This window comes from Amia ocellicauda, chromosome 5 (genome assembly GCF_036373705.1).
Source record: "Amia ocellicauda isolate fAmiCal2 chromosome 5, fAmiCal2.hap1, whole genome shotgun sequence".
Lineage (NCBI taxonomy): Eukaryota > Metazoa > Chordata > Actinopteri > Amiiformes > Amiidae > Amia > Amia ocellicauda.
In genome coordinates, this window is record NC_089854.1 from 19,731,290 (window position 1) to 19,752,077 (window position 20,788).

General features: G+C 47.1%; 1 protein-coding gene and 1 pseudogene across 1 annotated transcript; one reads left to right on the forward strand and one right to left on the reverse strand.

The window, feature by feature from the left end:
• Positions 1–669: 669 nt before the first annotated feature.
• Positions 670–9,963, reverse strand: arhgdia (Rho GDP dissociation inhibitor (GDI) alpha). Its single transcript, XM_066704166.1, has 6 exons — positions 9,816–9,963; positions 4,609–4,800; positions 4,325–4,408; positions 3,532–3,608; positions 3,358–3,421; positions 670–3,244 (listed from the first exon to the last, which is right to left on the reverse strand). The coding sequence occupies exons 2-6, from the start codon at positions 4,796–4,798 to the stop codon at positions 3,045–3,047; spliced, it is 615 nt and encodes a 204-aa protein (XP_066560263.1). The 5' UTR covers positions 4,799–4,800; positions 9,816–9,963; the 3' UTR covers positions 670–3,044.
• Positions 9,879–20,382, forward strand: LOC136750626 (UNC93-like protein MFSD11; annotated as a pseudogene).
• The last annotated feature ends 406 nt before the right edge of the window (positions 20,383–20,788 follow it).

Here is a 20,788-nt window from a genome sequence, read left to right on the forward strand (position 1 = left end):
AGGGTGAGCGCTAGGGCCATTCCCCCCAGAAATGTCTGGGAACTTGCAAGTGCCTTGGTGGAAGAGTGGGGTAACATCTCACAGCAAGAACTGGCAAATCTGGTGCAGTCCATGAGGAGATGCGCTGCAGTACTTAATGCAGCTGGTGGCCACACCAGATACTGACTGTTACTTTTGATTTTGACCCCCCCTTTGTTCAGGGACACGTTATTCCATTTCCGTTAGTCACATGTCTGTGAAACCTGTTCAGTTTGTCTTAGTTGTTGAATCTTTTTATGTTCATACAAATATTTACACTTTAAGTTTGCTGAAAATAAAAGCAGATGAAAGTGAGAGGACGTTTCTTTTTTTTTGCCGAGTATACATACATACATACATACACACATACACACACACACAAGCTCACCCCTCTAAGGAGAGCTGACCCCCTACCCATGTTCACGCTCTTCTCCCCCAGTCAGAAACACACACTAGCCTCTGGCTCAGGCACAGGCTGACACACAACCACAGCCAGCCTCTCACCCTCTCCTCTATCCTGTCTTCCACTGTATCCTCTGTGTCACTCCCTTTCTCTCCTTCAGTCTCGCTCTCATTCATCATTCAGTCCCTCTCACACTCATTCAACCTTCAGTCTCTCTCTCTCTCAGCTGAAGCAGCAGCAGGCTGGGCGGTTGTTGTAGTCTGAACTCTTTATTGTGGACGGAGAGGCGGGGGAGGGGGGGTTCAGACTGCATCATAATTAATCTCCAGGCATCACAGAAAAGTGACTCACAGGCCACAGGCATCAACACCCACAGAAACAATCGGAAGAGAATCATGAATCCTTAAAAAAATTATCTAAAAACAACAGAAACCAAAATGACCTAGAACCGCAGTCCGCCGTGTGAAGGATGGGCATGTCGGAGGTCAGGGGCATCAGAGCGCCAAACCCCTCATGGCATTAGTCCCTGTCCTCAGGTACGCCCACCTCCCAGCCAATCACAGGCCCTCTCAGCGGCGCGGGGCAGCTCGGCTCAGACCGCATCACAGGAACAGTGAGGACGCTGCTCCCTAATCTCCTCGGCAACGGGAACTCGCCCTCCTCATCGTCAACGGTGACGAGACACACGGCTCACACGGATCCCTTGTCGCCGCGGTGATGGGAGGCTCACACACACACGCACACGCAGCGCCGCTCCCTGGACGGCCCCATGTGCATCCGGACCCACACCTGTACAGCAGCAACCCTCCCACTCCCACTGTGACCCCCATTCAGCCCAGCGTCAGGCACGACATCATTGCCAGAGGCACTGGACACAAACATAAGGCATGGACTCTGCCTGCCCCCCCACCCAGTCACAGAGAGGATGGATCAGGGCCATGAGGCTCTGGTGTCCCCCCCACCGCCGGGTCTTGATGACCTCATCGACCAGAGTCCTCTGGGTCAGGAGTCACAGAGCCATTGTCACTGGAGTTCCCAGGCCTGAACCAGTTTGACAGGCAGGTATAAGCCCTGCCCCTCAAGGACCTGACTGCCCAGTCCTGCTGCAGGACCCCCCTACAGTGACAGACCAGACCTCCATTCAACTCCACTCCACGGCACCTCTCAGCCCTGGCCCAGCAGCGCCTGTGTCTGCATGCTCAAAATGGCTTAATTGGAAACTTGGTATAAATTGCTTAAATTGTTCTTGTTTTTTTATCACAGGCAGCACCTGAACTAATTAGTAGAGAATCTGACCATTAACGAGCTGAGTGGACCACGGCAGTGCAACGGGCTGGACTGGACGGTCTGAGACTGCCCCTCCCATCCTCACGGGCATCTGGCTGCAGTTCCCCCCACAAACGCCAGCGAATCCCAGCACCACCCCGGCTCGGCCGCACCTCTGTCACAAAGGTCTCCCTCTTCAAACCCGAACCAGGAGCCCCTGGAAGGCCTCCCGTCCCTCCCTCCCTCTCTCCCTCTCCATCTGTCTTCAATTTTCCTTTTTCTTTTTAAGGCAACATGGTAACAAAGTTCTAACCATTTAAAATAATACTCAGAAGAGGGGAGAGAGACGGGGGGTTGGGGGCGGAACTGCCCCAGTGAGCTCCACCACTGCCCTGCAGCGGAGACGTCCAGCATGATCAGGACAACCCACAAGGACATGACAGGATGGAGAGAGCGATGGAGAGAGCGATGGAGGGAGGGAGAGAGAGAGAGCCCTTCTGTCACCCTATCCCCATGCACACTTGCTGTCCTTCACCCTCCTGGGTCTCCCTCTCCCTCGTTCGTATTACTTCGAGATTATTCTAGTTCCTGCCCTTTGATTTCTACACAGGGGCAGTTATAAGGCAGATGAGGGGGTTCAAACCCCAGGAATGATGAGGGTCAGGGGTCAGGGGTCGGGTCCTTGGCCACTCAGATCAGCTTCACTCAGATCACACTTCACAAGGCAGACTGGTCGCAATACCAGCGAGAGAGAGAGAGGGAGGGAGGGAGTGAAGGGGAGAAGAGGAAAGGAGATGGGAAGGGAAGGGCGGAGGTGGAGAGGCACTCGACACAGATGGGATGAGAGGTGAATACCAATAACAGCCGGGCCAAAATGTGGTTTTAGTTTTTTTTTTTTTTTTTTTTTTCTTCGATTTTATATATAAACAAACCAAAAAACAAAAATTTGGATTGTACACTTTTTTCTTTCCTCTTTCCATTTAGACTTTCACTCTATCTCTGCTCTTATATATATCTCCATTACCTCTGTAAATCTGACTGGTCAGCAGCACCGGGACCTGTCGCTGCTCCTGCTGATTTCTGGGGGTCGGGGACAGGGAGGAGGACGGGGGGCGGGACAGGAAAGGCAGTCTGTGCTGTGTGTCCACCACACTGTGCTCAGGACACAGCGGCAGCGCGGCGGACACACAGGACAGCCTGAGGACAGGGAGGTAGAGAGAGCAGGGATTGGCTGGAAGGAAAACCGCACTGGCCTTGGAGCCGTTACAGCAGAGCAGTGAGAGGAGGAGGACGGGGGGAAAGAAAGGCCGAAAGAGACTGGGTAGGGGGGTTTCAGGGGTATCAGGGGACAGGGGTGTCAATCCTTCCAGTCCTTCTTAATGTTGAGGTTCCACTCCCAGGACAGGTGGTTGTGCTTGTCGTCGTCGGTGAACTGGGACTTGATGTTGTAGGTGCCGCGCGCCAGCATGCCCTTGGGCGCCTCTTCCAGCGGCGTGAGGAACTCGTACTCGTCCGGCCGCGGCCCGTAGCTGCCCACCATGTAGTCTGACTTATCAACTGGAGGAGGAGACAGGCAAGGTGCTTGATTACACTGTGAAAGTGAGCTCTCAGCTCCACTACAACTCTCACTTCTACACACACACACACACACACTGTACTGAGGTACTCACTCTTCACTCCTTTCCTGTAGGTCTGCTGGACGTACTTCAGTCCCGAGACGATCTCCTTGTTCACCTGCGGAGACAGAGAGCAGCTGAGTGCCACACCCCTGCAGCGCGGCACCGACACCCTGAGGTCAGGAATGGGGGCAGAGTGGGGTCAGGGGTCAGAGGTCAGGGTCTTACCTTGAAGCTAATCTTGATCTTGTACTCCACTCCCTCCTTCAGAATGAACGACTGCTTCTTAAATTTCTCCAGGTCTCCTTAAAAGAGAGAGAGACTGTCAGAAATGGGCCCTGGCAGTCAATCTGGACAAGACCAGAGTTATGGTTATACGACCAAAACAAGATAAATTGGGAAAATTGACATGCATCTAAAAAACAAATACACAAAAGAATGGAGACACGAATTAGAGTTGGAATGCTAATCGGGCCCTGAATAGAAAGATTCAATTGGCTAAATCAAAAATATAAAAGAAAGACAAAATCTAACAAAATACAGGCTCAGCGAACACAGCCTCCCCATCGCAAAAGACCGCTACAGAAAATCCTGGGTGGCCAGAGAAGAGCGGCTGTGCAACCAGTGTGACCTGGGGGAGGTCGAAACAGAGGCGCACTTCCTGCTGTCCTGCCTTAAATACACAAAAATCAGTGAGACCTACGTTACAAAATAAAAAATGCAAATCCCTGAATTCAGTGTGCTCCCCAATAGCTGCAAACTCCCCGTCCTGCTGGGAGAGGAGGAGCGCATGGCCATCATAGCAGCCCAACCTGCCACAGCCTGAGGGACAGTGTGTGAAACCAGCCTGCGGGACTCCATTTGTAAAAACAGTACAGTTACAGCACAGTGCAATAGGGTCAGTACAGCTACAGCAAAGGGGAATATGTACAGCACAGTGAGTCAGCAGAGTTTACAACAGTGCAGTATAAAGCAGTGAAAGTGTGAGTAATGCATTGCAGTACCGCTGTCTGTCACTCACCTGTCAGGTCAAGGGTTAGGGGCAGAGGGGCCGTGTCGCACATCAGGGTCAGTCGGGTCACCTGCACGTTCGGGGCACTGGGATCTGCGAAAACAACACAACACAACACTTCAGCAACATCAACAACAACAACAACAGCAGCAGCACACCAACAGCCCATCGGCACACTGTGGTCACTACGAAACCTTGCTGTACCTGGACAGCCGTGCGTCTGACTGTGCGGGCCAGCGACAATGTCTGGACAGAGGTACAATGACCGCCGCTGGACAGCACGAGACACTCACCAGCCGCCACAGGCGTGGCCCCCAGCAGGGCCTCCTTGTACTTGCGCAGGCTCTCGTCGTCCTTGTCCAGCTCCTGGATCTCTTGCAGACTCTTCTGCGCTGGGGGGCGGTAGTTCACGCCCCCCTCCCCCTGCTCGTTCTCCGCTGCGATGGCCGCCAGCTGCTCCGGTGTGGGCTCCTGCTCTGCCATCACTGAGGGAGAGGAGAGAGAGGGCCTGTCAGTACCGTGCGGTCAGCTGGGGGGGGAAGACGCCGCTGCACCATTCAGCGAGAGAGACGCGCACCAGTCAGTGAGAGCTTGCGCAGTGAAAGTGCTGTGCCAGCCAGTGTACTCTCTTCTGTCCTGGCAGTGCAGCTGGCACAGAGGCCAGGCAGCAGGGGTGATGTAATCTATAAGCCTCTCTATCTCCCTCTCCATCTAATGCACTTTTCTCTTCCCTCTTTCAGATTTCAATTCACATTAAACATAATTCTTGTGTCCAGACAAGGTTCCCCCAGTGCAGCCGAGGCACAAAGACACGCTGCTGTGCCGCTGTGCAATGGGCATCATCTCTCTCTCTCTCTCTCACACACACACACTTGTTGTAGTGATCTTAAGGGGGGAGGTCAGGAAGGGAGGTGGCCTGGACAGAGACGGGGGGAGCTCAGTGTGCGATGGTAGGTTATTTTTATGTGTTGATATTTATTGTTTCGTGAGTTTTGGCAAAGCCACCCACATCCCTGCCAAAACAGCCTGTAGAGGGATTGAGCAGCTGCATCCAGAAACCACACAACAACCCAGAACAACAGAGCTGGAGCTCTCTCTCACACACACACACACACACACACTCAATTAAATTCAATTAAAGGAAAAAAAACAACAAAAACTTTATTAGCGAGACTGAGTGACAGTGTTGCCACAGCAGTGACAAACGGGTCCAGCGCTCAGGAACAGGGTGATGGGAACCATAAATACAGGAGTATACACACTTATTTCTCTTGTTGTTTTGAGAGGGCACAATGCACTGTACTGTCCTCTCAACAGAGAGGAGCAGAGCAGGGGGAAAAGAGAGAGAGAGAGAGAGAGAGGAGCAGGGGAGCAAGGGAGCAGGGAAGAGAGGGAAAGGAGCAGACACTCCTAGATACGCAGGTCCCCCCCCAAACACTTCATTTCAGTGCTTTATTGGCATAACAAACATTTGTAGTACTGCCAAAGCAATTCATATACACACATCGACAGTAACAAAACACAGGGAAGTGGGACAAGGCAGTGAAGGAATATGGACTCACTAACACTCTCACACAGACACGGGCAGCACCAGTTGCGTCTCGAGCACATGATCGCTGAGCACACAAACCCCGGCCTCACCCTCCTCTCTCATTCACTCGCTCTCTCCTGCTTCAATCTTTCCACTCCATTCCCTTCTTTCAGACTTCCTTCACTAACTGTGCGTGTCCATGTGCGCACAAATCTGTGCGTCTGTGTGTGCGTGTGGGCACAGATCTGTGCGTCTGTATATGTCTCAGTGTACACACAGATCTGTGTGTCTGTGTGCATGTCCGTGTGCTCGCAGGTTGGTGAGAGTGTGCGTTTGCATTCACAAACGGCAAACAGCTGCAGTGCAAGAGGGAGCAATTAACGCCCTATTGAGAGTTTGGAAGTCGAGGGCAGGCAGGGGGGCAGGCATTGAGCAATCAGTGTTACATAATGATTGGGACACGGGGGAAGGGGCTGTGGGGGGGGGTTGGACACTGCTTTGATCCAAGAGGAAGATATTCAATAAAAATACATGAGAGATAAACAGACAAAAGCACCAGCGGGGGGCAGGTTGTCAGGGCTGCTCTGCCCACTGCCCCCCCAGGGCTAAACACTGCACTGCGTAAGAGCAGCACAGTGCAGTACACAGAGTGCTGTACACCACAGTGCAGCACAGTACAGAGCTATAGACAAAAAGGACAGTATAGTACACAGCAGCATAGTACAGTGTACAGTACTGTACCCAGACCTGGACAGCGGTGCGGTACCGGACCAAGAGGAAGGCCCGACGGTACCGCCAGAACCCTCAGAGCACCTTCTAGAAATCACTGCTGCTCTGCTCTCACAGCAGCGCCGACAGACAACGCGCCACTGCAGCATCACTGACTGAAACATTTCCCCAGATCTGCCAGCCCTGGCTAACCCCCCCACCTTATACAGGGATATATTTTTGGAGCTGTCACTAACAGAGAGAGAGAGAGAGAGTGAGCGGGGTGGGTTGGGCGGACGACAGGGAGAGAAAAGCGTTCTGGATCTCATCAGGAATAAACAAACCATGAGAGAGAGAGGGAGGGAGAAAGGGAGGAGAGAGGGTGTCAGCCCCTCAGACTAACCAGCCAAGTGAGAGCCAGTCAGTGTCAGCAGCCTCGTCCCCCCTTCCTCCTCCCTCCGCCATCTCTTGTCTTCCGAAAGGAGGCAGGCTGACACCCCCCCCACACTCTGCTCACTGTAATTAGCTGTGATCTGTGGCTGGGGGGGGTGCGGACAGCTGTCAGCTCTGGGTCTAAACACACCCCTACACACACTTTTTAAACGCAGCCAGGCCACTTGCACTTACAATCGCACCTGCGTGTAAAACACACACTAGCACCCTGCCCATGCTCTCTCCACCCAGACCCGGGCAACTGCACACTGAACACACGCACACACAACACAACACCCCTTATTAATAAACAGGTAGCTGCCTACAGTGGCACAGCTGTAACATAGGTATATCTTCCACACTACAGGCCTGCGTCAGGTCACGTGACACAAAGCAACACAAGCCAGACCCAAGCGCACAGCCGGCTGCAGTGTACAGGTACAGGGGATGTCAGTTGCGTAACGACTATTCACATTCAGAACTGCGCACAGCCTCCAGCAGCAGCCGGCCCCACACAGATCCACTATCCCCGAGTCCCCTAGACAGGCCGGACAGCTCTGTGCTTTTTTATGGCTTCAGCTGAAGCGCCAGTTCAGGCCGGACTGCCATCGGGCCACATTCCAGCCCAGGGAGCGGCATTTCCACCACCTCCCAGGAAACCCCACACGACCGCCCTGGCCAGCAGGAGAGAGGGAGAGACAGAGCAGAGGGGAAAGGAGAGGAGATACGGAGACACAGGAGAGAGGTGAAAAAAGCAGCGATGGAGAGACAGCAGAGTAGAGAAGAGAAAATTAGAAAGAGCAGAGAAGAGAGGAGTGAAAAGCAGAGAGATGGAGAGACGCAGCAGAGTGAAGAAGGGGAAGGGGAGAGGGACGGTTCCCAACAGCTGACCCTCTGTCATCGTGGCAACTTGCAAGATCAGGACATCTTGTGTTTGGTGACGGGAGACAAAACACACTTTGGTTACAGTCCAGGGTAAAGGACTCGTCTGTGCTGCAGCAGAGTGGAGAGACACACCCGGGTCTGTGTCCACAGGGATGACTCGGCAGTGGGGTGGGGCTGGACGGATGATTTTCCTAAGGGGGAATCACTGTGTCACAGGACCAGGCTGCAGCACCAGGAGCCAGGGCAAAAACAGGACACACATGGCCGGTAAACACAGCGAGACGGTGCCACACAGAAAGAGCTCCAGGATTCAGAATAATATTTATAATAATGATATAAATAAGGCGCAAAAGCAGACGCAATGTGTGTAGTACTTTCCATTTGCTTCATTGCAAGAGTAATCTGATGTCATAAGATTTAAGGAAAATAAATGCTGAAGCATACGGCACAGTGCGGTGCGGTGCGGTGCGGTGCGGTGCGGTGCGGTGCGGTGCGGTGCGGAATAGCGCAGGCCACTGTGCCGGCCTGGCGACGCCGCCTCGCCCTGAGAGAAGGAGCTAGAAGCCTGCAGACAGGAAGACGCCGAGTCCCAACTACACACACGCCGGGACTCTGCTCTCCAACTTCTGATCTGTATTAAGAAATCAAGCCTAAACCGAGTTATACAGGATTATCCCCGCCGCTAATGCCGCACAGCGCCGGCACCCTCTCCCTCTGCAGCCGCATGGGCACTTGTACAAGGGACCACAGCGTCTCCATCTCTGCCTCAGTTTCACCCTCAGCCGCTTCTATAAAACACACTGCTGGTGACACTGGGCTCCGCAGACACACACAAGTTTTGACAACCAAGTCACATTCCCGGAGACAATGGCCGGCCCCTCATTGTGCTCTCAGTGATCCTCATCAAAGTTACTGTCTACAAAGCAACAACCACCATAGTAGTCATAATGAGAGTCACACCCGCTTTACACGATCTACTGCAAACCTAAAGACACATATGTCGCTCGTCCCAGGCCGCCTCGGCGTCACAATAAAGGAGAAATCGGTTCCTGACGTCAGAGCGCTTCCCGCGAGCCCGAGCCGCGCCGGCAGCCAGACAGGAAACGGGCAACGTCTCGAGCCTCACCGTAATACCAATAACACATACATACATGCATATATATATCTGCATTGATTCAAGACTGATTTTATGCATGTAAATGAAGACGGTCGGCAAGTCTAATAAAATAAAAGTTAGCTGCAATACCGCCCGAGCCCATTAAAATGTTAAAATACATGTTTCCGTGCTATTGATGGTCTGATCGGATTTGCAAGTAACCCATTGACAGTCCAGTCGTGTGGAGCACCGGGGGCCGGGCGGGGAAGCCGCATTAGCATTCCCAGGCGCCGGCCAATTAAAGTTTGGTCTCCCGGCGACACGGCTGGCTGGACAACTGTCGCCACAGAGACAGTCTGGCACCAGGCGGGCTGCTCCCGGGGACGGGGAGGGAGTCTGGGTCGCGGTCGCACGGTGGGGGTGGTTTACACTGTCAATCGATCACCCTGATCACCCTGATCACCCCCACCGGCACGACACCGGGGCAGAGAGAGGGCGCGCCCATGTGTCGGACTGGGCGGGTGGGCTTGAGTCAATTTCCTCTCCCTCTCTCTAGAATATATAAACCTCAAATACACAATGACATTCAGCCCCCAACACACACACACACACACACACACACACACACACACAGGCAGCACCGCAGCGCCTGATGGCACAGACACCACCTGCCCAGCTCCGCCGCCCAGACTGTGCAGAAGTGCAGCCGGGAGCCGCATCACTGTGACAAGTTACAATGAAGCCGCATCGCGTTATAAATCCGGCTCCCGGGGGCCCCACACTGTTCCCAGCGGTGCAGACCACGTCCCCGCCGCCGGGCTGCCGGGGCTCGGGGGGCTGCGCCTTACCTCTTGTAGCGCGGTTCACCGTGATGTCTGCGTGCCTCAGCTGCTCCGCTCGACCGGGCAAGAATGGCGATCAGGGAGCGGAGCCGCCCGCACGACACGCTTCCGGGAGCGGCGACGCGCACGTCGGCTGACGCACAGGCGGATGGGGGCGGGGCGTGTGCTGCGCGCCCACGAGGAGGGAGTGCAGGGGTCACGGGGACGCGCAGAGCCCGAGGCAGGACGCAGATGAGGCAGCGCGCAGCTAGGGAGCATTATAAGTCTTTAATTCTTAAATTAATTCATTAATTTATTGCGCTGTTTGCCAAGTGATCTTTCAATGTCATTTGTCAATTGATCTTTCAGTTTCATTTGGCAAACGAACTTCTTTTTAATACTTGTCAATCACCCGAGGGGGCGGGTTTTGCCCTTCTGGAGGCACCAATCACACGCAGGGGTTGTTGTTGTGGGCGGGGCTGCTGGTAGGGACGAGTAGTCGTTTTGACCCATAATAAGTGCTTTAAAGTCTCCAAAGCGAATGTCCAAAAAGCATATGTAATATCTATGGGCATTCCGTTTTGTCATTCATTATAGTCTGTCACAAAAACAGCCTCCTATCCTGACCCGTGATGTTCCCCACAATAAACTAACAATAAAGTTATATCAACATTTCTTTGTGTTCTAGGTAAGTTGGTATTGTGATTTTATGTGTATTTATTTAAATATCAGCTACAGCCAATTAGAAATAATAACACACATTTTTAAATCAATAGAACTGTTACTTTGTTACATACCTCTGCACTATATATATATATATATATATATGTATGTATATAAGTGTGTGTGTGTGTGTGTGTTAGTGTTTACTTGGAGATCATGTGACAAGGCTTTGTTGAAAGAAACTATGTAACTTGTACTCCAAGTACTTTTTAAATGAACTATTTTACACCAGTACTTTTACTTCTACTTCTTCTAGTAGGATTTTTCAGTACTCTTTCCACATCTGGCAAGGCAGTCTTCAACCAACAGCATTCCAAATGAACGAAATGAAACCATAACCTGGTTGGTTTTCTTGCAGGTGTGAGCAAAAAAAAAAAAAAAAAGAGATGATTAAATAGTAGGAGTGTGAGTTTAGGATATTGTAGTACTGGCAGCAACTCTGCACCCACCAGCAGCTGAGCTAGGACAGGTCTGGCCTTCACAGCAGGCTTTTATTTCATTTAAAAGCAACAAGTTAAGAAATTGCAGAAATTAAGTATACTACACAGCCTTATGTATTTATGTGAAGGTCACATGCTTTCAGTGGGTAAAAACTGTCCATATCAATGCATCTATGCATGCTCTGTATATCAGTCTAACATGTAGGAATGGAACTGCTTCTTCAATCTTGAGTCAGCTTTGGAGAAATAATAATAAAACCTATAGTAGTGGTCTGTCCAGGACTTAGAAATGGTGGAGGTTCCTTGCAAGTTTGGGGCTGCATTTCTGCAAATGGATTTGGTCAGAATTAATGGTCTCCTCAATGCTGAGAAGTACAGGCAGATACTTATCCATCATGCAGTACCATCAGGGAAGCATCTGATTGGCCCCAAATTTATTCTGCAGCATGACAACGACCCCAAACATACAGCGACAGTCATTAAGAACTATCTGCAGCGTAAAGAAGAACAAGGAGTCCTGGAAGTGATGGTATGACCCCCACAGAGCCCTGATCTCAACATCATCGAGTCTGCCTGGGATTACATGAAGAGAGAGAAGCAACTGAGGCTGCCTAAATCCACAGAAGAACTGGGGTTAGTTCTCCAAGATGTTTGGGCCAACCTACCTGCCGAGTTCCTTCAAAAACTGTGTGCAGGTGTACCTAGAAGAATTGATGCTGTTTTGAAGGCAAAGGGTGGTCACTCCAAATATTGATTTGATGTAGATTTTTCTTCTGTTCACTCACTTTGCCTTTAGTTAATTGATAAATATAATCTATTAACATGTCTATTTTTGAAAGCATTCTTACTTTACAGCATTTTATCACACCTGCCTAAAACTTTTGCACAGTACTGTATATTCAATTTATGTGTTGCACATAAAAAATAAAATAAAAAATATAAAATTGCAGTATGTTCTAAAAATATCCTTTAATCAAAACCATATGTGTTTAACCCAATTATAAACCATGAGATTGCAGTTTAAATGTACTTGATTTGGTCTAGCCCTTAGACAAAGACCTAAACTTCATTTTGTTGTGGCACTGTATTTCCTACTGGGGAACTGAAAATATTCATGTAGAATTCCTGCTTTTCAGATCATGTTTGCGAGTGACCGAAGCAACAAAACAACTGACACTTGGTGTAGCCAGCTGTGGTGGCCCAGTACTTCTGTTTAAGGGGCTTTAAATCACGAGGCTCTGGCTTCAATCTGGGAGAGTTAATTGCTTGAACTATTAGAGGTGTGAAAATTAGCGTCTACGGTAAATGACTTTGCAGGAGCAGTTTCTGATATACTTTAACCCATATTGTTATATTCTATAAGTGGCTTTGGCTAACTGCCTGCCTAATAACTGAATGTAATTAGTAATTATTTTCTGGTCTCTTTGTCTTTTAACAGCATGGCCATTATATATGGGGTGTTCTCAGCCTCGAACCTCACACAGTCTGTAGTGGCTGTAATTGGACCTCAGCTGTCAATGCTCATAAGCGGTCTGGTGGGCAGGTGAGCAGTACTGTGCGGTGTCTGTGCTGTCTTCAGACCTTTTCTTTTCCAGGCTTTGAACTTTCCTTGAATAAGCTGATATGAAATGCAGATGAATCCTCCTGTTCAGATTTGCTGATAGCGATAAGTGCTGGGCTGCAGGATTTCTTTCACTCTCAGGTGACCAGGAACTGTGCCATCTTTCTTATGAAGTGAATCGATAGTCATCTGGAGATGCCACAGCAGTGTATGTTTGTATACCTTCCCACAAGTTTTCCTGGTAAATTTCCCATAGGTTTTTTTTACTTTTCCCATTGTTTTAATGTGGTTGTACCTAAGTTGTAAAGTGGTTTCCTATGGGTTTAACGTGACTTCATGCTAAATACATAAACGGACATAATTAAAAGAAGTTTATGGCACAATTAAAAAACACACTAATACACTGTATCTATCTTTAATTTCCTTGAGTCCCCGGCATTATTGCTAAGCTGTTTAGTATAGTGCCTCCACCCATTACCCCATTTATCATTTATTCTCTAGAAGATAAGCAGCCTTGTAGTGGGTATATCCTGACTGGGCCTGTTCTCTTATCTCATCAGTGGCTATGTTGCAGTGTTCATCTATAATTTGACCTGGTCTTCTGCAGGGGTCAGATCTGAAGCATTGTATTCCTGAGTCCTGACCTGCATAAGAGGGATGCCACAAAGATACTACATTAAAATCTAACGCCGGGCTTGGTTTATACTGTGAGGCCTAATTATCTAACCGAGGATAACTGTTGATATCTCTCTGTACGTAACAGGGATGTTTTCGTTACCTGGTTTGTTCTACTAATGTTTTAATAAGTGACTGAACTAACTGGTTATAAAGGTTCAGTGCCCCACCCTATAATATTGGCTGCATAGCTTTAATAGTATTAAGCAGACTGTGTTTTCTGCTTGTAAGTATAGGACCATTTATTCAGGGTCAGTTGTTTTTAAACTTTTACTCTTGCTGAAAACCTTACCCAAAGCAGCTCACCTGTATTAGAAGGAAGTATTAAAATAAACTAAATACAACTTTGTATAACCAGAAATGTAGAAAACAACAGAATTATTGTATACAGTGCAGCAAAATCTAGTAGATGATGTAGCAAATTAAGTGCTGGATCAGAGTATGCTTGTGATTTTAACTGCTGTAGTTTGCTGTGTTAAGCAGTGTTACACTGGGGGAAGTGTGTGTGTGAGATTAAATCTAGAGTAGCAAACCAGTACATCTCACACAGTCTGTTTCTCTCTCTTTCTCTCCCTCCCTCTCTGATTCAGTCTTATGGACAGCCCAAGGCAACTTCCTGACCATCAACACTACAGATGACACCATTGGCAGAAACGGTGGGATCTTCTGAGCTTTGTTACAGTTCAGTAAACTGAGAACCTGCCTCCGTTCCCTGATCACTATACAAAGTTCCAGCTCATTCGTGGCTACAGAGCACTTGATGGTTCCTAAGCCAGACACATGCATACTCTTAAATGACCTCTAGGGACAGTTTTTAGAATGAAGCATTAAAGTGTTACTGAAAACCGCTAGGATAATCACTTGCCACAGATTTACTGCAGGAGATGAAGGAAGAAGAACTTCTGTGACCAAATTAATTTTAATCATATTGTTTCTTGTTTTTCTAGATCATGTGAATCTCGAGCATGCAATTAACTGTTTAATTTAAGAATGCATACAAATTTGTACATAACTCACTATTTTGAATAATCACAGGCTTACTATATCTTTTTGGGGGACATTGTAAAGTAGTCACAACAAGATGTGGCGAATTTCTTGCCCCCCCCCCCCCCCAACAGTTATCAATTACAGTGCCATAGAAATGGACTCACATACATGCATATCAAGTACATCAAAATGTATTGGACAATTATAACCTGTTGTCCAATGTATATTGATTGTACCCACTTCTGCAAGTGTCATAAAATTCCCATAGACAGGTGTTTTTCTGCTGAATATTTCCACAGTGATTCTGTTAAACCTACACACCAATGAACTTGCTTTAAAAAAAAAGTAAATTCCTACAATCATTGACATCTTATTGCAGCTTATTCTTTGGGAATTTGTATATATATTGTGCTTTGCATGGCAAAGTTCACATTTCAGGTGAAGTATCTTTGGCATTTAATGATCATTATTGTTGTTATTATTATTTATTTATGTAATGGCAGACATCCTTATCCAGGGCACTGGAACATATTGTATTCTAGTTTTGATCTAATTTAATGTTTTTATCTGCAGCTTCAAAAGACTGATGGAAACCAGCTGACAGGATGTGTATTTTTTTCAAATCAAATCCCAGTAAAGTAGATCAAACTAAAGTATTTATGAAAGAGAAGAACAAGTAATTTAGGAATTGCAAGTAGATTAAAGATTTTGGTCAAGCACAGTCTTATTCCCAGTTTGGGATTGGGGGCACTGTTCACTGTCTCCCCTCCTCTTCTCCACCTCTCCCCGCTGTGACTCAGACAGGGCCCCGGAGGCATCACAAGGGGGTAGGCATCCCTGGGGCCCCCCAAAGGGAAAACACCATCATCGGGTTGGAAACCCCTGCTCTAGAGGATTGTATGTTTATGGGATTTGGAAAGCATTACACCACTTATACCTATACTTTATACCTATGACCTAGATCACTATGTTGAAATGTATAGAGGTTTTCCTTAAATTGTGAGTTTCGGAATGAAGTAACACTATTAAATAGATTGAATGAATCCTGTAGATTTATTTGTTTTTGCTGATGGAAATCGGTATCTTGGTAATGATTTTGATACTGCTCTTGAACTGTGCAGCACCTGTGATCGTCACTGTACCAGTGGTGTGCTGTGGCAGTTGTCAATGACTGTCCTTTTCTGCCTTTTCCAGAGAAAGCCCTTCAGCTGTGCTTCACCAAAGAGATGATGCTCCTTAGTATCTCCATCGCATACACAGGTGAGATACTGGGCACAGGGAGCCCTCCTGATTCCCTGTTTAAACCCCCCTTTTTTTTTTTTTTTTTTTTGCAGATGTGCTATAAGCCGCATGCAATATAGGGCTGAATCTGATTCTGGCATAGCAGTAATATTCTGTACTTAATGATAAGCAGCCCAGGAAATTAAACATGATTGAATATGACACTCAACTATTAATTCAATCATGTATCAAATTCCATATTTTTATGTAAATCTTATATTTCATAATACATATAATTTTCTCAAGAACGTAAATCCCTCTGCTTCAATCCTAACTGCCCTTTCTGTCTTGACTACTGTGGAGATGACATCTGTGTTGACAGCAGGACCAACAATATCATTGCACTGTTTTATTTACAATTGGCTTCAGCAGTTTACACCGCTTCAATACTCCCTTCACAGGAGAAGGTGGAGATTGTTGTTTTTCTCCTCCAAAAAGCTAAACTTTTTTTATCATTTGTGTAGCAACACATTGTATTTTTCACAGCCCAGGTATAAAAGGCAGTATTGCATTTGAATTATTGTTGTAGGCTAAAAAGGCAGTTAATAAATTCTACAGTATAGAATTACACTTCATGATGGGCAATATCTAGGCGTTTCCCATCAATTAAGTAAAAAGTCACAAACTTTGATATTCTTTCCAGCCTGAGTAGAGTTTAGATTTTCCCATAATTTGCTACCCCTAAATGCCCCACAGACTACAGAAATGAATCTGCTGTCAGCTCTCACACAGACCAGCCAAACTGTTTCAGCTTCGCTGTTCAACAGAAAAGAACAGAGCCCTTCTTTCCCATCAGGCTCATTACAGACTAGCTATTTTCATATAGCTTTAGAGGTGTCTGGTAGATAAGTAAAGAATGGCTTTGTGTGTTAACATTCTGTGTGTTCATCATTGGGTAGAAAAAGAGACAGAGAATCGAACTGTATAACAAAAAGAAACCTGTGGAATATGGCTTTGATATATGTGATGTAAGACTCTGAGAGAGTGTACATTGTATTGTTAAGGGACTGTATCAGAATCACAATGGCCTATTTTCTCCACAGGCGTAAAAGTGCTTAGTGTGTGAATCTGTTGAGAGACCTTTAAAAGTATAATGGTCTCAAGCCTAGGGGAGCCTAGTTTCTAGCTACTGATAACCCTAGTTTCTAGCTACTGGCATATCTATAGAGGTTTCAGTTGGGGGGAAGGGTTTGGGGGCAGAAACACACACACACACACACACACACACACACACACACACACACACACACTTTATATACTCTGGAGAGCCGCAATATTGTCTTGTCTTCATGTTTTGTATCAAAAAACCCTCTGCTGAATTGATCCATATATTTGACTCGATTAGCAACATGACACAAGTGGTAGAGGTCTTCAGTGACGGATGAGGAGTGGTTTCCTGGAAGACTTCCTGTATTGGAACACAAACCAACAGACAGAGAATGCTGCCAGGACAAGGATTGGGAACTGCTGATGTAGACTTGTAAAAAAGATCTTGGAGCACTGCTCTGTAGGGTCCTGTTCAGAGACTCTTCCACTCTGACCCCTACCGGCCTGGAACTGACGTTCTACAGTGGTGTCTATGGCACCTGCATTGGCACCATGACCCGCTTTTGTGATGATGCCAAGGGTCTGATCGGGCTGTCTGGCATTTTCATTGGCATTGGAGAGATCCTAGGTAAGTGAGGGGAGACTGCTGTTAACCTATTTGAGGGTGGCCTGTGGGAAACTGGAATTACCACAATCCAGGGTTGGGAATAGTCAAGTGTTTATCCCTACAGAGGTGATTAGGCAGTTCATTGGGAACGGTTCGTTTTGTAATCAGGAAAGGGTCCCTTCTCATACTTAGGGCTAGACCAAATCAAAACTTTTGCCTACCTGAGAAGTGCAAAGTACAAATCTGTATCCTCTTGTGGTTTAATTTATTGTTAGAAGCCACTTTATGCTGTTTATAAATCAAAATGCACTGGGGTATGATTTAGTAATTTGCAATACATGGGTGAGCCAAAGTTTTGATTTGGTCTAGCCCTTAGTGGCTTTGGATTAGTACAACAAGTACATACTGAAAACTGTTTTCCTACCATTTCCTGTGTTTTTCCTATAGTATACAACCTAAAATAGAGTATCCCAAAGATAAACCGGACCACAGCAATTTGTGTCGGGTATCGCTCGCTTCTAAACTGGGATATAACCTCCTCTCTTACAATCCCTATTGCTTTGCCTTATATATACAATAAATACTTGAATCTGGCCTTGGTGGCAGAATGCAAACCCTTCCCCCAAACCTCCACCTCCCTCCCTGACCTGTGTCTTTGTGCAATCAGGAGAGGGCTTCTTCGGCATGCCAAGAAGCATAACCGCTTCGGAAGGAATCCTGTGGTGCTACTGGGACTAATCACCCACTACCTGGCATTCTACCTGATCTTCCTGAACATCGCCAGCGATGCACCGATCGCCCCTGAGGAGGGCACCCAGCTGCAGGCCTTCATTGCACCCAGGTAACTGACGTTTCCTCCAGTAAAGGCGCTTTGTGACTTCATCTTTGCTTACTCTTGTACATTCAATCGCCTTCACTCTCCTTGCTTCTCCACTGAGATTAACTGATTGTAAACTGTTTTGTGAAATGTGTATTCCTGTGTCAGCTGTAAGCTGCCTGGGGTAAGGATGTCTGCTTAGCCAGCATTAGAGATTCCAATTTAAATTTTGTCAGGTAGTGTGTGTGTAAGTGTGCGTATTCCACATTTCATTTCAGATTGTCAAAATTCGAAATGTACATCTTACTACTAGGACTTAAGATCTAAAACTTTATAATCCCAAATCACCCATATTCCAAGAATCTACAAGAAACATAATAATAGTAACATCCAGTAAAGTCTCCACCCAGTGTTTCCACACTATAAGAATTGGTTCCTAGCCCTGATCCTGGACTCCCTGCGTTTGCTGGTTTTCATTCCAGCCCCGTTGTCACCTACTGACCTGAACAATCACCACCTGTTTAAAAGCTGAAAACAACGGAGTAGCTTGAGATGAGACATGTACTAGTTCAGATAAGGGTCCAGTTTAGAGCTGGAAGCCAAAACCACCAGACGCAGGGGCTTTCCAGGACCAACGCTGGGAACCACTGTCCTGCAACCAGGAGCCTGCTGGTCTCCAGTCCTGGCTCTGCTATTGCTAGTTTTAAGCAAGTGGCGCACAGCTGGATGGGTAGAAGTGTGTTTGGGATTCCTCCAGGCATCGTACAGCAGCACCTCCCTGTACCTCCTATGGCCCTGCAGGTTCAGATCGTTAGCAGATCCAGCTGTATCAAATCTGATGGGTGTTACACTTGAGGTTGTGGGGGATTCTGGGCTTGAGTTACAGTTACAGTTAGTGCCTGGTTTTGACTGTGTGTTTCAGAGGCTTTTCCATGCAGGTTTACCCTGGGAACTTTAAACTTGTGATTTTACCATAGTTTGACAGTGGTTTCCTATGGGTTCCACATGCCTTCACTGTGCTTTACTACACTGGGCCATGGGAATACCTAGTTATACCATGATCATTTTTTCTAAGGTGTGTTTACTATGGTAGACCCTGGTTTACTCATGGTAGAGTGAGCCAAAGCACAGTGAAGGCATGTTAAAACCATAGGAAGCCACTGTAATACTATGTTACAACCATAGTAAAACCATGTTAAATGTGCAAACATGGTACTCAATTTAGCAGGGTACAATTGCACAAGGCTCGTCTCATCCCTCTGGATGAAGCCTGGATTCGCAATATCAAGTGGTGTTTGCACTCCTCCTCACAGGGACTTCTGGAACTTTCCCACCTTTATTCAAGCGTCCGTCGCTATGCTCTGGTTTTGCCGAGGGAAGTCAGTGGTGTTGTGTGCTGTGCTTCAGTGTGCAGGTAGCTCTGCTGTGCAGGTTCCTGCTGGGCTTGGGCGACTGCTGCTTCAACGCCCAACTGCTGACAAAGTGTTTTTCCTTGTCTTGGATTGGGGATCTCTGCTAAAACTTCAATGCTGAATTTTAACTTTTTTTAAATATGATACACACACACTCAAGTTTGCTTTTAAAATACACAGCATAAATAAGGATGCAGGCAATTACCTCAACCTGGGCTCTAAATCAGAATTATCTGTTAATTACTTTTTCCCCACCTAAAAGCTTGAATTAATCAACATTTTTTTGTTTTGTTTTTGGAGTATAAGTAAACAGTCTTTTAGAGAAAGTTATCTGCAGGCTGCAGGTGAATCATACACCAAGGAAGGTGGCATTGGCTGCCCTTGTTCTAAACGCAGGCCTGTTGTGATGTATTTGCAGTCCATCAGTGCAGCGGTGGCCTTCTACACCAACTTCCTCCTCTTGGAGTGGCAGCTCCTCATCATGGTACGTAAATGGAACCTAAACTTCTTCCTGGCTGAACAGACTGCTGTGTGCATTAGGGAGACTCCGACTACGACAGCATCTAACTAGAGGGTGTGGCCATGGAGATCCCCGGACACTGGGAGTGGAGAACATTAACTGAGTATTCCAGGGTGGGCAGGGGGTTCACCCATGGGTCCCCACTGCTCATGACTGACACAGCACTTGGCCTCCCCACCATCTTACTGCCACTAACCCTTCCTAGTTCATCCATCGATTGTTTGCACAGACAGCTAGCAAAAAACATACACTGGAACCCAGAGTTATCTGAAAGTAGACATCAGCTTCACTAAAAACACAAATCACCTTATGGATGAGTTTGTCCATGCATCACAGACTAACTCACAATGGGTCAAGATGGAATATGTAGTTGTTTTCTCTTTGTTCGATTCACTTTGGTTGCAGAATCAAATCTTGCCCAAGTAACTGATTTTCATGCTTTCACAACAAAATCATTTTCGGTTTCCATGTTTAACTGAAATGGCTAGTAAAAAGGCAGTCAACTGTTATCGAATCAAACCCAAACGTGCAAAACCGAAAGGAAACTGGACTGCAAACATGTAAGTAAAGACTGATTTGTCATCGCATCTGCTTGTACAGTAAATGAAAACTGGTGATCCGATGTCACAAATAAATGTGAATTTTGCACTTAAAGTACAGATTTCTCCAATTTCTGTGCTCACATTTGAACGTGCACACTCAAATAGAGGAACCAAGATATTTTAAATATATACATGTATATCATTCATATGAAAATCTTGGATGATGTTCTTTTCATCCGCATAAGTAATCTGAGCCAGTTCTCAATACAGGTAATTGAGATTTTAGCAGTTATTGGAGGGGAACTGCAAAAGTGAAAGAGAAGGGATTTTTATTTGTTTGTTTTCATGGTTTTGTTCCCAGGTTTGGGGGTTGACAAGTGTTCAGTTA

Excerpts from the sequence above, each read along its gene's own strand:
- arhgdia (XM_066704166.1), bottom strand. The coding sequence starts at position 4,798 with ATGGCAGAGCAGGAGCCCACACCGGAGCAGCTGGCGGCCATCGCAGCG. Across the intron at positions 4,409-4,608 it reads GGCCACGCCTGTGGCGGCTG|ATCCCAGTGCCCCGAACGTG; the intron begins GTGAGTGTCTCG and ends TTGTTTTCGCAG. Across the intron at positions 3,609-4,324 it reads CCTAACCCTTGACCTGACAG|GAGACCTGGAGAAATTTAAG; the intron begins GTGAGTGACAGA and ends CTCTCTTTTAAG.